Raw genomic sequence first — 15852 nt, 5'->3', positions numbered from 1 at the left:
ATATTGTCTTTTCTCCAAGAAGGTTTGGAGAAGGGATTATCAGCTAGTTCCTTATAAGGACAAATATCTGCTTTGTCTATTCTTCTACACAAATGTCTGGCAGATGTCCCAGACGTTCGAGCATTTAGTCAGGCTTTGGTCAGAATCAAGCCTGTATTTAAACCTGTTGCTCTGCCATGGAGCCTAAATTTAGTTCTTAAAGTTCTTCAAGGGGTTCCATTTGAACCTATGCATTCCATGGATATTAAGCTTCTATCTTGGAAAGTTTTGTTTTTAGTAGCTATCTCTTCGGTTTGAAGAGTTTTTGAGCTATATGCTTTACAGTGTGATTCCCCTTATCTTATTTTCCATGCAGATAAGGTGGTTTTGCGTACCAAACCTGGGTTTCTTCCTAAGGTTGTTTCTTATAAGAATATCAATCAAGAGATTGTTGTTCCTTCACTGTGTCCTAATCCTTCTTCAAAGAAGGAACGTCTGTTGCACAATCTTGATGTGGTTCGTGCTTTAAAGTTCTACTTACAAGCAACTAAAGATTTCTGTCAAACATCTTCATTGTTTGTTGTTTATTCGGGTAAGCGGAGAGGTCAGAAGGCTATGGCTACCTCTCTTTCCTTTTGGCTGAAAAGCATCATCCGTTTGGCTTATGAGACTGCTGGCCAACAGTCTCCTGAAAGAATTACTGCTCATTCTACTAGAGCTGTGGCTTCCACGTGGCTTCTAAAAATGAGGCTTCTGTTGAACAGATTTGTAATGCGGCGACTTGGTCTTCGTTTCATACTTTTTCCAAATTTTACAAATTTGATACTTTTGCTTCTTCGGAGGCTATTTTTGGGAGAAAGGTTCTACAAGCAGTGGTGCCTTCCGTTTAAGGTCCCTGTCTTGTCCCTCCCTTCATCTGTGTCCTAAAGCTTTGGTATTGGTATCCCACAAGTAAGGATGAATCCGTGGACTCGATACATCTTACAAGAGAAAACATAATTTATGCTTACCTGATAAATGTATTTCTCTTGTGATGTATCGAGTCCACGGCCCGCCCTGTTTATTAAGACAGGCATATATATTTTTATTTTTAAACTTTCAGTCACCACTGCACCCTATAGTTTCTCCTTTTTCTTCCTAGCCTTCGGTCAAATGACTGGGGGGTGGAGCTAAGGGGGGAGCTATATAGGCAGCTCTGCTGTGGGTGCTCTCTCTGCCACTTCCTGTAGGGGAGGAGAATATCCCACAAGTAAGGATGAATCCGTGGACTCGATACATCACAAGAGAAATAAATTTATCAGGTAAGCATAAATTATGTTTTTTCTTGCATAAATGAATGTTATAGAACTTTTTACTTATTAAGTTGTGTATGTAAGGTTGTAAGATAGCCATCAGCTTGTTACTAAAGTAGGAAGATTAAATCTCCCTGCAGCAGGTTTAGTTCTTTTTGATGGTGTTACCAGCAATGTACTAATATGATTCTTTGATTTCAAAACTAACTTATTGGAATGGATCGGCCCTGATATTTGAGTTAAGAAAAAGGGGAGGTGGCATTTTGTTTAAAGAACAGCTTTGATTTTTGTTTAGAGCTCTGTCTGTGATAGAGCACACTTGTGTATTTTAGCATGTTTTTTTCATAAACTTACTCTATTATATTATACTTGAATGCACCTTTAGTTATATTTCTAACTCAAGAAATTGTATTTTGCAGCCTCCTTCACGAAACAGACGGGAAAGAGCAGAGCTCAGGCCAGACTTCTTTGACTCTGCTGCCATCATTGAAGATGATTCAGTAAGTACTTCTTAAATGTAACTTTTGAGACGTGTCTCTCATATAACAATGCAAGGGTACAGTATATAGTTTTGCAGGAAGAACTTAAAATAGTAACAGGGGTACCTCACACAGCATTCTAAGTATACAGTTGAAAGAGAATGAAGTTGCTGCTTCTCAAAGACCACTAATTCCTTCCAAAAGACGACTTTCCCACTTCCTGTTACACTGTAATTTAAGCAGTTTATATACATGTCAGTTTATTTGTGTCTTTTAAATAACTGATTTAGTGTTTTTAAGCCACAATCTAAAAAAATGAGTTAAGCTTGTAGGTATAATCAGAGCTCAATACTTTATCAAATTGTGTTCATATACATGCTTCTTTATCTTATATCTGTCTGTAAAACAAAGCCCAATACTTGGAGAGAAGAGTGGAAAATTTAATACACTTCAGCAGGTAAAGTGGATTATTGGGACCAAATTAAAAGGGAGAATGTTTCTGAGTAAACTGTTTCTCTTGGGCTTCTATAAAGTGCAATGGCTGCATAAGAAGTGAAATCAGAGAAGATTTGATTATAGGCAGAAAAGAATTGAAAGACCCTTACAGACGTTTTTTTATTTTAGGCAACAATGTTTAAGCCGATTACCTAAACAGGCTTCAGATTTTACCAGGAGAACAGAAACTTAAAGGGATAGTCTAGTCAAAATTAAACTTTCATGATTTAGATAGAGCATGCAATTTTAAGCAGGGCTGCTTGATTTTATTATTTTTATGCGTTTACCTGTGCTGCTGTTCTTATTTAAATAGAAAATTACGTTTTATAAGCTCTGCACATTAGTGTGCAAATTCTGCATCACCCAGGCACGTCGGCTAATGAGTCCTGGCTGTGAACACGCTATTTAGAGAGTGAGGGAAAACCCTTATCTCTGTTTAGAGTAAGAATGACGCAAGTATGAATACTCAATAGAAACCCAGCAGTTTTTTTATAATTTTTAAGAGCTTTAGCTGCAAAAAATGTAAGAACTGTATATTTTTCAAACTTTAGATACTTGATGTTTTATTTAAATCACCCACCTTTTTGTTTTTCACTACATCGTCCCTTTTAAGCAGGAAACCAGTCAACAAATTGTGCTCATTGGCAATTATGGGAAATACTCTCAGAATGAATAAGCATAGTAAACCGGAATTGTATATTTCCTTCTATTGGATTTGATACTGTAAAGTTTTAATTCAGGCCTAACAGTAATTATCACAATAAAAGTTTCAGTAGCAGGTATTTAAAGGGCCAAAGAATTCTTAGCATCCATTTGAGCAATTCTGACAAGTATCAATATGGAATATAGCATTAAAGGTAATCCTTTTTCTTTCATGTAATTAGCAAGAGTCCATGAGCTAGTGACGTATGGGATATACATTCCTACCAGGAGGGGCAAAGTTTCCCAAACCTCAAAATGCCTATAAATACACCCCTCACCACACCCACAAATCAGTTTTACAAACTTTGCCTCCTGTGGAGGTGGTGAAGTAAGTTTGTGCTAGATTCTACGTTGATATGCGCTCCGCAGCAGGTTGGAGCCCGGTTTTCCTCTCAGCGTGCAGTGAATGTCAGAGGGATGTGAAGAGAGTATTGCCTATTTGAATTCAATGATCTCCTACGGGGTCTATTTCATAGGTTCTCTGTTATCGGTCGTAGAGATTCATCTCTTACCTCCCTTTTCAGATCGACGATATACTCTTATATATGCCATTACCTCTACTGATTCTCGTTTCAGTGCTGGTTTGGCTTTCTACTACATGTAGATGAGTGTCCTGGGGTAAGTAAGTCTTATTTTTGTGACACTCTAAGCTATGGTTGGGCACTTTTATATAAAGTTCTAAATATTTGTGTTTAAACATTTATTTGCCTTGATTCAGGATGTTCAATATTCCTTATTTCAGTCAGTTTCATTATTTGGGATAATGCATTTGAAATAATCAATTTTTTTCTTAAGTGTATTTGCTGTAAACTTGTGGTATCTGTTCCTCCAGCTGTTGTTTGTATTGAATGTCATGACAAACTTGTTAATGCAGATAATATTTCCTTTAGTAATACTACATTACCTGTTGCTGTTCCATCAACATCTAATACTCGGAGTGTTCCTGTTAACATAAGAGATTTTGTTTCTAAATCCATTAAGAAGGCTATGTCTGTTATTCCTCCTTCTAGTAAACGTAAAAGGTCTTTTAAAACTTCTCATTTTTCAGATGAATTTTTAAATGAACATCATCATTCTGATTCTGATAATGATTCATCTGGTTCAGAGGATTCTGTTTCAGAGGTTGATGCTGATAAATCTTCATATTTATTCAAAATGGAATTTATTCGTTCTTTACTTAAAGAAGTCTTAATTGCATTAGAGATAGAGGAATCTGGTCCTCTTGATACTAAATCTAAACGTTTAAATAAGGTTTTTAAATCTCCTGTAGTTATTCCAGAAGTTTTTCCTGTCCCTGATGCTATTTCTGAAGTAATTTCCAGGGAATGGAATAATTTGGGTAATTCATTTACTCCTTCTAAACGTTTTAAGCAATTATATCCTGTGCCATCTGACAGATTAGAGTTTTGGGACAAAATCCCTAAGGTTGATGGGGCTATCTCTACTCTTGCTAAACGTACTACTATTCCTACGGCAGATAGTACTTCCTTTAAGGATCCTTTAGATAGGAAAATTGAATCCTTTCTAAGGAAAGCTTACTTATGTTCAGGTAATCTTCTTAGACCTGCTATATCTTTAGCGGATGTTGCTGCAGCTTCAACTTTTTGGTTGGAAGCTTTAGCGCAACAAGTAACAGATCATAATTCTCATAGCATTGTTAATCTTCTTCAACATGCTAATAATTTTATTTGTGATGCCATCTTTTATATCATTAGGGTTGATGTCAGGTATATGTCTCTAGCTATTTTAGCTAGAAGAGCTTTATGGCTTAAAACTTGGAATGCTGATATGTCTTCTAAGTCAACTTTGCTTTCCCTTTATTTCCAGGGTAATAAATTATTTGGTTCACAGTTGGATTCTATTATTTCAACTGTTACTGGGGGGGAAAGGAACTTTTTTACCACAGGATAAAAAATCTAAAGGTAAATTTAGGTCTACTAATCGTTTTCGTTCCTTTCGTCACAATAAGGAACAAAAGCCTGATCCTTCCCCTACAGGAGCGGTATCAGTTTGGAAACCATCTCCAGTCTGGAATAAATCCAAGCCTTTTAGAAAGCCAAAGCCAGCTCCCAAGTCAACATGAAGGTGCGGCCCTCATTCCAGCCCAGCTGGTAGGGGGCAGATTACGATTTTTCAAAGAAATTTGTATCAATTCGATTCACAATCTTTGGATTCAGAACATTGTTTCACAAGGGTACAGAATAGGCTTTCAGATAAGGCCTCCTGCAAGAAGATTTTTTCTTTCCCGTATCCCAGTAAATCCAGTGAAGGCTCAAGCATTTCTGAAATGTGTTTCAGATCTAGAGTTGGCTGGAGTAATTATGCCAGTTCCACTTCTGGAACAGGGGCTGGGGTTTTACTCAAATCTCTTCATTGTACCAAAGAAGGAGAATTCCTTCAGACCAGTTCTGGATTTGAAAATATTGAATCATTATGTAAGGATACCAACATTCAAAATGGTAACTATAAGGACTATTCTGCCTTTTGTTCAGCAAGGGCATTATATGTCCACAATAGATTTACAGGATGCATATCTGCATATTCCGATTCATCCAGATCACTATCAGTTTCTGAGATTCTCTTTTCTAGACAAGCATTACCAATTTGTGGCTCTGCCGTTTGGCCTAGCAACAGCTCCAAGGATTTTTACAAAGGTTCTCGGTGCCCTTCTGTCTGTAATCAGAGAACAGGGTATTGTGGTATTTCCTTATTTGGACGATATCTTGGTACTTGCTCAGTCTTCACATTTAGCAGAATCTCATACGAATCGACTTGTATTGTTTCTTCGAGAACATGGTTGGAGGATCAATTTGCCAAAAAGTTCATTGATTCCTCAGACAAGGGTAACCTTTTTAGGTTTCCAGATAGATTCAGTGTCCATGACTCTGTCTCAGACAGACAAGAGACGTCTAAAATTGGTTTCAGCTTGTCGAAACCTTCAGTCTCAATCATTCCCTTCGGTAGCCTTATGCATGGAAATTCTAGGTCTTATGACTGCTGCATCGGACGCGATCCCTTTTGCTCGTTTTCACATGCGACCTCTTCAGCTCTGTATGCTGAACCAGTGGTGCAGGGATTATACAAAGATATCTCAGTTAATATCTTTAAAACCGATTGTTCGACACTCTCTGACGTGGTGGACAGACCACCATCGTTTAGTTCAGGGGGCTTCTTTTGTTCTTCCGACCTGGACTGTGATTTCAACAGATGCAAGTCTGACAGGTTGGGGAGCTGTTTGGGGGTCTCTGACAGCACAAGGGGTTTGGGAATCTCAGGAGGTGAGATTACCAATCAACATTTTGGAACTCCGTGCAATTTTCAGAGCTCTTCAGTCATGGCCTCTTCTAAAGAGAGAGTCGTTCATTTGTTTTCAGACGGACAATGTCACAACCGTGGCATATGTCAATCATCAAGGAGGGACTCACAGTCCTCTGGCTATGAAAGAAGTATCTCGAATACTGGTATGGGCGGAATCCAGCTCCTGTCTAATTTCTGCGGTTCATATCCCAGGTATAGACAATTGGGAAGCGGATTATCTCAGTCGCCAAACGTTACATCCGGGCGAATGGTCTCTTCACCCAGAGGTATTTCTTCAGATTGTTCAAATGTGGGGACTTCCAGAAATAGATCTGGTGGCTTCTCATCTAAACAAGAAGCTTCCCAGGTATCTGTCCAGATCCAGGGATCCTCAGGCGGAGGCAGTGGATGCATTGTCACTTCCTTGGAAGTATCATCCTGCCTATATCTTTCCGCCTCTAGTTCTTCTTCCAAGAGTGATTTCCAAGATTCTAAAGGAGTGCTCGTTTGTTCTGCTGGTGGCTCCAGCATGGCCTCACAGGTTTTGGTATGCGGATCTTGTCCGGATGGCCACTTGCCAACCGTGGACTCTTCCGTTAAGGCCAGACCTTCTATCGCAAGGTCCTTTTTTCCATCAGTATCTCAAATCCTTAAATTTGAAGGTATGGAGATTGAACGCTTAATTCTCAGTCATAGAGGTTTCTCTGACTCTGTGATTAATACGATGTTACAGGCTCGTAAATCTGTATCTAGGAAGATATATTATCGAGTCTGGAAGATTTACATTTCTTGGTGTTTTTCTCATCATTTTTCTTGGCATTCTTTTAGAATTCCTAGAATTTTACAGTTTCTTCAGGATGATTTGGATAAAGGTTTGTCTGCAAGTTCCTTGAAAGGACAAATCTCTGCTCTTTCTGTTCTTTTTCACAGAAAGATTGCTAGTCTTCCTGATATTCATTGTTTTGTACAAGCTTTGGTTCGTATAAAACCTGTTAAGTCAATTTCTCCTCCTTGGAGTTTGAATTTGGTTCTAGGGGCTCTTCAAGCTCCTCCGTTTGAACCTATGCATTCGCTGGATATTAAATTACTTTCTTGGAAAGTTTTGTTTCTTTTGGCCATCTCTTCTGCTAGAAGAGTTTCTGTATTATCTGCTCTTTCTTGTGAGTCTCCTTTTCTGATTTTTCATCAGGATAAGGCGGTGTTGCGAACTTCTTTTAAATTTTTGCCTAAGGTTGTGAATTCTAACAACATTAGTAGAGAAATTGTGGTTCCTTCATTGTGTCCTAATCCTAAGAATTCTAAGGAAAGATCGTTGCATTCTTTGGATGTAGTTAGAGCTTTGAAATATTATGTTGAAGCTACTAAAAATTTCCAAAAGACTTCTAGTCTATTTGTTATCTTTTCCGGTTCTAGGAAAGGTCAGAAGGCCTCTGTCATTTCTTTGGCGTCTTGGTTAAAGTCTTTGATTCATCTTGCTTATGTCGAGTCGGGTAAAACTCCGCCTCAAAGGATTACAGCTCATTCTACTAGGTCAGTCTCTACTTCCTGGGCATTTAGGAATGAAGCTTCGGTTGATCAGATTTGCAAAGCAGCAACTTGGTCTTCTTTGCATACTTTTACTAAATTCTACCATTTTGATGTGTTTTCTTCTTCTGAAGCAGTTTTTGGTAGAAAAGTACTTCAGGCAGCTGTTTCAGTTTGATTCTGCTTATAATTTCATTTTTTTTTCATTATAAGATTTAAACTTTGTTTTGGGTGTGGATTTTTTTCAGCGGAATTGGCTGTCTTTATTTTATCCCTCCCTCTCTAGTGACTCTTGCGTGGAAGATCCACATCTTGGGTAGTCATTATCCCATACGTCACTAGCTCATGGACTCTTGCTAATTACATGAAAGAAAACATAATTTATGTAAGAACTTACCTGATAAATTCATTTCTTTCATATTAGCAAGAGTCCATGAGGTCCACCCTTTTTTGTGGTGGTTATGATTTTTTTGTATAAAGCACAATTATTCCAATTCCTTATTTTTTATGCTTTCTCACTTTTTTTCTTATCACCCCACTTCTTGGCTATACGTTAAACTGATTTGTGGGTGTGGTGAGGGGTGTATTTATAGGCATTTTGAGGTTTGGGAAACTTTGCCCCTCCTGGTAGGAATGTATATCCCATACGTCACTAGCTCATGGACTCTTGCTAATATGAAAGAAATGAATTTATCAGGTAAGTTCTTACATAAATTATGTTTTTTTTATAATTGCTTTAAGTTGACGAGTGACAATATTACAGGCTGTCTTTGAGTTCCTTCTCTCAAGATTCTTCACTGTGACAAAATATTTTATCCACTACAAGAATTCCTCCCATTGTAGTCTCACATTACTAAAGGGTATCAGTCACTTTATCTCATTCATAAGAAAGATCCGTAACATGAAGGATATTAGCTCCTGACCAACAGGAGGAGACAAAACAGTCCTGAAATTCTAAATTTTCTTCTCCATAGCAAGCATCCCCTCCGTGGTTCCATGTATAGCTGTGCCTCTGCAAGGAGAAGGGGAAACTTTGAAGTGCTGAAGATTAAGAAGATTGCTAGGATCAGGGGGGTTCTCTTACCTACCCGTGACCCATTATCATCCTCAAAGGTGCCTGTAAAGGCAGAGGACAGAAGTTCAGCTGGGAAGTACGAATATTCTCCCACTGTGGATATGCCAGAGTCCTCCAGGGCAAAATGTAGATTTATCCACTAATTTGCTGGGCTTCTGTATGCTTTACAAATCCCTGTAATGTGCGTGCACTGCCTTCGATGGGCCACATTACATGTTTTATATATCTTACAATTGCCATACCCTGTATCTCTATTTTCATGGTGTTGGATGGAAAAAATTACTCTTTAACTTTCTTGTCTTGAGATAAGCACAATACAACTTAAAGGACAAGGTCAGTCTGCAGGGCTTTTTCTTTCCTAAGATATGGTGAGTCCACAAAGTCATCAGTTACTAGTGGAAATATCACTCCTGGCCAGCAGGAGGCGGCAAAGAGCACCACAGCGAAGCTGTTAGAGACAGTCTACACCAAAATTTGTCTTATGTAAAAAGATAGATAATCCCTTTATTACCCATTCCCCGTTTTTGCATAACCAGCACAGTTATATTAATATACTTTTTACCTCTGTGATTACCTTGTATCTAAACCTTTGCAGACAGCCTTCTTATCTAAGTGCCTTTGACAGACATGCAGTGTAGTCAATCAGTGAAGACTCCTAAATAACTTCACGGGAGTGAGCACAATGTTATCTATATGACACATGTGAACTAGCACAGTCTAACTGTGAAAAACTTTCAAAATACTCTGAGCTAGGAGGCGGTTTTCAACTGTTTAGAAATCAGTTTGAGCCTAGCTAGGTTTAGCTTTTCAAAAATACCACCAAGGGAACAAAGCAAATTTGATGATAAAAGTAAATAGGAAAGTTGTTTAAAATTGCATGCCCTATCTGAATCATGAAAGTTTAGTTTTGACTTTACTGTCCCTTTAAGTATCACTCCCCTACCCATAATCCCCAGTTATTCTCTTTGCCTCTGTCAATGGAGGAGGTAAAGTTTGGTGTCTGAAGAAATTCATTTCCTTTTTCTTCATAAATGGAAAGAGTCCACAGCTGCATTTATTAATTTTGGTAAATTCAGAACCTGGCCACCAGGAGGAGGCAAAGACACCCCAGCCAAAGGCTTAAATACTCCTCCCACTTCCCTCATCCCATAGTCATTCTTTGCCTTTCGTCCCAGGAGGTTGGCAGAGAAGTGTCAGAAGTTTTCAATAGTCTCTTATGGAGGGTAGTACTCTTCTGTCAGGGATTTTTCCCTGTTGTGTTTGCCATGTGCTGGTGGCAGCCATTTTACTCACCTCTCTTCCTGACTTGGTGCATTGTGGGGGATGCTGCTCATTGCCTGCACTTCCTTTTATGGCCAGACTGTTGTGCATCATCCATGTGAGACAGGATGCAGTCTCAGAATTGTGATGTCATCACTTATTATTTAAAGGGCCTCTGTTCAGTATGCTTTGCCTTTGCGTTGTCACAGACCTGTTTGTGAAAGCTCCTGTGTATTACCTGGCTGCCTGACGTCCTTCCTGGTTCCTGATCCCTGGCTTGTTCCTAACTCTGCTGTTTTCCTTGTTCCTGATTCCTGCTCGTCTGACTATTCGCTTTGGCTCCTGACTCGGCTCGTCTGACTACCAGCTCTGGTATTGACTCCTGGCTTGTTATTTGACTTGTGCTTTTTATTATTTTTTGCTATTAATAAAGGTGTGATTATTTTTGCACTTCTCGTCTCAGTCTGATTCCTGGCACCCTGACATTACGCAAAGGCCATGAATCCTGATGGTGCTAATAATCCAGCTTTACCTGCTATAATTTCCAGGATGGATGAACAGGATCACTGCTTGGATCAATTTACACTAGCCCTGCAAACCCTGCTGACTCGCACTGCACATTTGGACCAAAGTGTCCCGCATGTTATGGCTGCTCCTGTTTCCGCTGCTGCACCTATGCCTACCAGGAGCATGTCCGGTTCTGCACCTCTACCTCAGCGATATGGAGGCGATCCTATCCAGTGCAGAGGGTTTTTGAACCAGGTGGGCATTTACTTTGAGATGTTACCTCAGGCATTGCCTTCTGACAGAGCTAAGGTGGGATTTCTCATCTCGTTACTCTCTGACACAGCTCTTGCCTGGGCTAATCCCTTGTGGGAGACTAATAAACCTGTGATTTCAAATTACCCTGAATTTGTGGCCTCCTTTCAAAGGGTATTTGATGTTCCGGCTCGCTCCTCCTCTGCTGCTAAACGACTCATGTCCATTCAGCAAGGTACAAGATCTGTTGCTCAGTATGCTATTGAGTTCTGTACGCTTGCCGCAGAGCTTCTTTCATGGGCTCTCTGATGCGATCAAAGACGAAGTTGCTGCCAGAGATTTACCAGAGGATCTCGAGGCATTGGTGTCTTTTTTGATCCTAATTGACATCAGACTCAGAGAGAGGCCCTCTTTCAAGGGGCGCTTGCGGAAGCCTCATGTTCCATTGTCTCCTACGTGTTCGTTCCCACCCATGCCTCCCTCTCCCTCCATGCCTCCTGTTCCCGAGTCACCAGGTACTGCTGAGCCGATGCAGCTGGGATTCACGCGTCTCTCCGCAGCGGAGAGGACCTTTAGGAGGAGGGAGGGGCTCTGCCTCTATTGTGGGTTACAGGGCCACCTTTTGAAGTCTTGTCCTACACGGCCGGGAAACGCTCACACCTATGGTCCTGTTGGGTGGCAGACCTTGGGTGGTTTATCCTCGTCCCCGGAACCACTTAAGGAGAAACCTTTGGTCACAGTTGTCCTTTCCTGGGTGGACTCCTCCATAGTCACTCAGGCTTTTGTTGACTCCGGTGCTGGGGGCTATTTCATTGACAGTGCTTTTGTATCAAAGCACTCCATTCCTGTTTTGCCTCGTTCTGCTTGCTATTGAGGCCATTGATGGCAGGCCCCTTCAGCCCGCACTCGTTACTCACGAAACTGCTCCGTTGTCCATGGCTGTTGGGGCTCTCCATTTTTAAACCCTCCAGGACCAGGTGATAAACTCTCTGCATTTTCCGGTTGTTCTGGGTTATCCCTGGCTCGAAAAGCACAATCCCAGTCTCGACTGGCGCAGGTCCGAAATATTGTCGTGGTCCCCGCAATGTATTTCCACTTGTCTTCGGAAACCAGTTAAAGTCTTGTGCACTTCTTCGGTATCTCAATTGCCAGAGGAGTTCCGAGAGTTCCTAGACATGTTTGACAAGGTGCATGCCGGTACGTTGCCTCCTCACCGGTCTTAAGATTGTGCCATAGACCTGCAACCCGGAGCCATTCCTCCTCGGGGCCGGGTGTACCCTCTGTTTGTTGCAGAGAATTGTGCTATGGTGGAGTATGTTGCCGATGCTCTGTCGCGGGGGATCATCCGCAAATCCTGCTCTCCTGCAGGGGCTGGCTGCTTCTTTGTGAAGAAAAAGGGTGGCGAGTTAAGACCATGTATCGATTATAGGGGTCTTAATCGTCTTACCATTAAGAATGCTTACCCTATTCCGCTTATTACGGAACTCTTTGACCGCCTCAAGGGAGCTACGGTCTTTACTAAACTTGATTTGAGAGGGGCGTACAATCTTGTTAGGATTAAGGGGGGCCACGAATGGAAAACAGCATTTAACACCAGGAGCGGGCATTATGAGTATCTTGTAATGCCCTTTGGCCTATGTAATGCTCCTGCTGTTTTCCAGGAGTTTTTAATGATGTCCTACGAGATATGTTTTAACAGTGTGTTGTGGTGTACTTAGACGACATCCTCATACACTCACCCACACTTGAGACTCATCGTTCTGATGTTACACGGTTTCTTCAGAGACTACGTGAGAACGGCCTGTTTTGTAAACTCGAGAAATGTGAGTTCCATCAGACTCAAGTAACCTTCCTAGGTTATGTTATCTCCGTTGCAGGGTTCTCCTTGGATCCTGACAAGTTATCTGCAGTTCTGCAGTGGCCTCGCCCAGTTGGTCTTCGGTCTATTCAACGTTTTTTGGGGTTCGCCAATTACTATAGAAAGTTTAGGTTTTCATGGTCAAACCTATCACAGACATGACCCCGTAAAGAGAATGATCCACTCCATTGGTAACCTATTTCCATTAAGGCCTTTGATAGTCTTAAGACTGCCTTTGCTGCCGCTCCAGTGCTGGCTCATCCTAACCCTGTCCTGCCTTTCGTTCTTGAGGTCGATGTGTCTGAGACTGGAGTAGGTGCCCTCTTGTCTCAACCTCCTACACCTGACGGTTCCTTGCATCCGTGTGGTTTCTTCTCTAGGAAATTGTCTCCAGCGGAGTGCAATTATGAAATTGGCGACACGGAATTACTGGCTATAATTTTGGCACTTAAGGAATGGAGGCATCTTCTCGAGGGTACTAGCGTGCCAGTGCTCATTCTTACTGACCACAAGAATTTAACTTATCTATCTGAAGCAAAACGTTTGTCGCCCCGACAGGCCAGATGGGCGCTTTTTTTGTCTTGGTTTAATTATATGGTCTCCTACCTGCCTGGTAGTAAGAATGTTAGGGCTGATGCCCTCTCTCGACAATTTTCGCCTCTGTCCAAGGAGGAGTCTGTACCTACTCCTGTTATACCTCCTGACCATATTTTTTGCTACCATACGTACTAATTTGACTTCTCCCTTGGGGGAGGAGATCCTGGCTGCACAAACTAATTCACCTCCTGAGAAACCTAGTGGTAAGTGTTTTGTGCCTGAGAATCTTCAAACTAAACTTTTGCACACTTACCACTATCCTAAAGCCGCAGGTCACCCAGGCAAGAACCAAATGATTTGGTCTGTCACTCGACAATTCTGGTGGCCAGGTCTTCGTTCTGATGTTGCTGCGTATGTTGCCTCCTGCTCAGTTTGTGCACAGAATAAGACTCCTCGACGTCTTCCTGTGGGTCTTCTTCAACCTATTGCTAATGGTGAGCGTCCTTGGACACATCTTTCCATGGACTTCATTGTTGAGCTCCCTGTTTCCAATGGCAATACTGTTATCCTTATGGTGGTTGACCGTTTTTCTAAAATGTCACATTGCATTCCCTTGATGAAGCTGCCTACCGCTCAAGAGCTTGCTTCAATTTTTGCCCGGGAGGTCTTCCGTTTACATGGGTTACCCAAGGAGATAGTGTCGGACCGGGGTAGCCAGTTTGTCTCCAGATTTTGGCGTTCCTTTTGTGCTCAAATGGGGATCCAGCTTTCCTTCTCCTCTGCATATCACCCTCAATCCAATGGGGCTGCGGAACGGTCTAATCAAGCTCTGGAACAGTTCCTCCATTGCTATGTCTCAGATCACCACAATAATTGGTCTGAACTGTTACCTTGGGCAGAGTTTGCTCGTAATAGTGCTATTAATGCTTCCTCCAAGTTATCCCCGTTCATGGCGAATTATGGGTTTCAACCATCCTTGTTGCCCGATTCATTCATGTCTCAGGGTATTCCGGCTTTGGAGGAGCATCTCCGGCAACTCCGTTCCACGTGGGTGAAGATTAAGGATTGCCTTCATCGTTCTATGCAGCGACAAAAGTTCTAGGCTGATCGTAGGCGTCACCCCGCACCTTCCTACCAGGTTGGTGAGAGAGTTTGGCTGTTCTCCCGCAACTTGAACATTCGTGTGCCTTCCAATAAATTGGATCCTCGTTATGTTGGTCCTTTTCGAATACTCAGACGGGTTAATCCTGTGGCCTACGCTCTTGACCTTCCTCCTGCTATGCGCATCTCCAATGTTTTTCATGTCTCCCTCTTGAAACCATTGGTTTGTAATCGGTTTACTACTGTGTTGCCTCGTCCCTGTCCTATCCTTGTTGACAACCATGAGGAGTATGAGGTCAGCAGCATTATTGACTCTCGTATGTCCAGGGGCCGTGTACAGTATTTGGTTCACTGGAGGGGCTACGGTCCGGAGGAGCGTTCTTGGGTTCCCTCCTCTAATGTAAATGCTCCTGCCCTCCTCCGTGCCTTCCATGCCCGTTTCCCCAATAAGCCTTTTGTCCTCCCGCGGGAGAGGGGTCGTTGAGGGGAGGGTACTGTCAGGGTTTTTTCCCTGTTGTGTTTGCCATGTGCTGCTGGCAGCCATTTTACTCGCCTCTCTTCCTGACTTGGTGCATTGTAGGGGATGCTGCTCATTGCCTGCACTTCCTTTTATGGCCAGACTGTTGTGCATCATCCATGTGAGACAGGATGCAGTCTCAGAATTGTGATGTCATCACTTATTATTTAAAGGGCCTCTGTTCAGTATGCTTTGCCTTTGCGTTGTCACAGACCTGTTTGTGAAAGCTCCTGTGTATTACCTGGCTGCCTGACGTCCTTCCTGGTTCCTGATCCCTGGCTTGTTCCTGACTCTGCTGTTTTCCTTGTTCCTGACTCTGCTGTTTTCCTTGTTCCTGATTCCGGCTCGTCTGACTATTCGCTTTGGCTCCTGACTCGGCTCGTCTGACTACCAGCTCTGGTTTTTACTCCTGGCTTGTTATTTGACTTGTGGACTTTTTATTATTTTTTGCTATTAATAAAGGTGTGATTATTTTTGCACTTCTCGTCTGTCTGATTCCTGGCACCCTGACATTTTCGTCATGGGACTGGAGTTTTAAGTAGTCCTGTCAGCCTCTCAGTGAGAGCATGGGTGAAAGTTAGGGTCCGGAGATACAGGGAGAGTCTTTCTGCGAAACCATCTCGACTCATTAACAGCTCCACAAGCAATCGGCATTGACGAGTTTTGCTGCCTGCTATTTTCTCTGAAGTACATGGCAGAAGTGACTCTACTATCTGTCACACTTGAAGGGCCGTGTTCCTGTTCCACAGCGTAGATTCCGGTAAGAAAGTTTCATTTTACTTTCATCATGGATGTATTGTAATTACAACTGTTTATCCAAGAGGGGCTACAACCTTTCGGGGATAACTTTAACATAGGGTCTCAGTGAGGCTCCTTTTTGTATGTAGGAATCAAGGGTTAATATCTCCTGGTTGATTATTGAACAGTCATGTTTGTTATGTGATTCTGTCTGCTACTGTGTAGTGTTGCTTCGGCTC

The 15852-nt window shown here is 42.0% G+C and overlaps 1 protein-coding gene across 1 annotated transcript in view; it reads left to right on the top strand.

Annotated features, from left to right (window-relative positions):
* Window positions 1–15852, top strand: part of STAG1 (stromal antigen 1) — a 788714-nt gene that overhangs the window by 768015 nt on the left and 4847 nt on the right. The window contains exon 28 of the mRNA XM_053709754.1: window positions 1691–1771. Within this exon, the coding sequence (XP_053565729.1) occupies window positions 1691–1771 (81 nt within the window). The remainder of the gene's footprint in view (window positions 1–1690; window positions 1772–15852) is intronic.

This window comes from Bombina bombina, chromosome 4, assembly GCF_027579735.1.
Source record: "Bombina bombina isolate aBomBom1 chromosome 4, aBomBom1.pri, whole genome shotgun sequence".
Lineage (NCBI taxonomy): Eukaryota > Metazoa > Chordata > Amphibia > Anura > Bombinatoridae > Bombina > Bombina bombina.
This window is presented reverse-complemented; position numbering and strand designations above follow the sequence as displayed.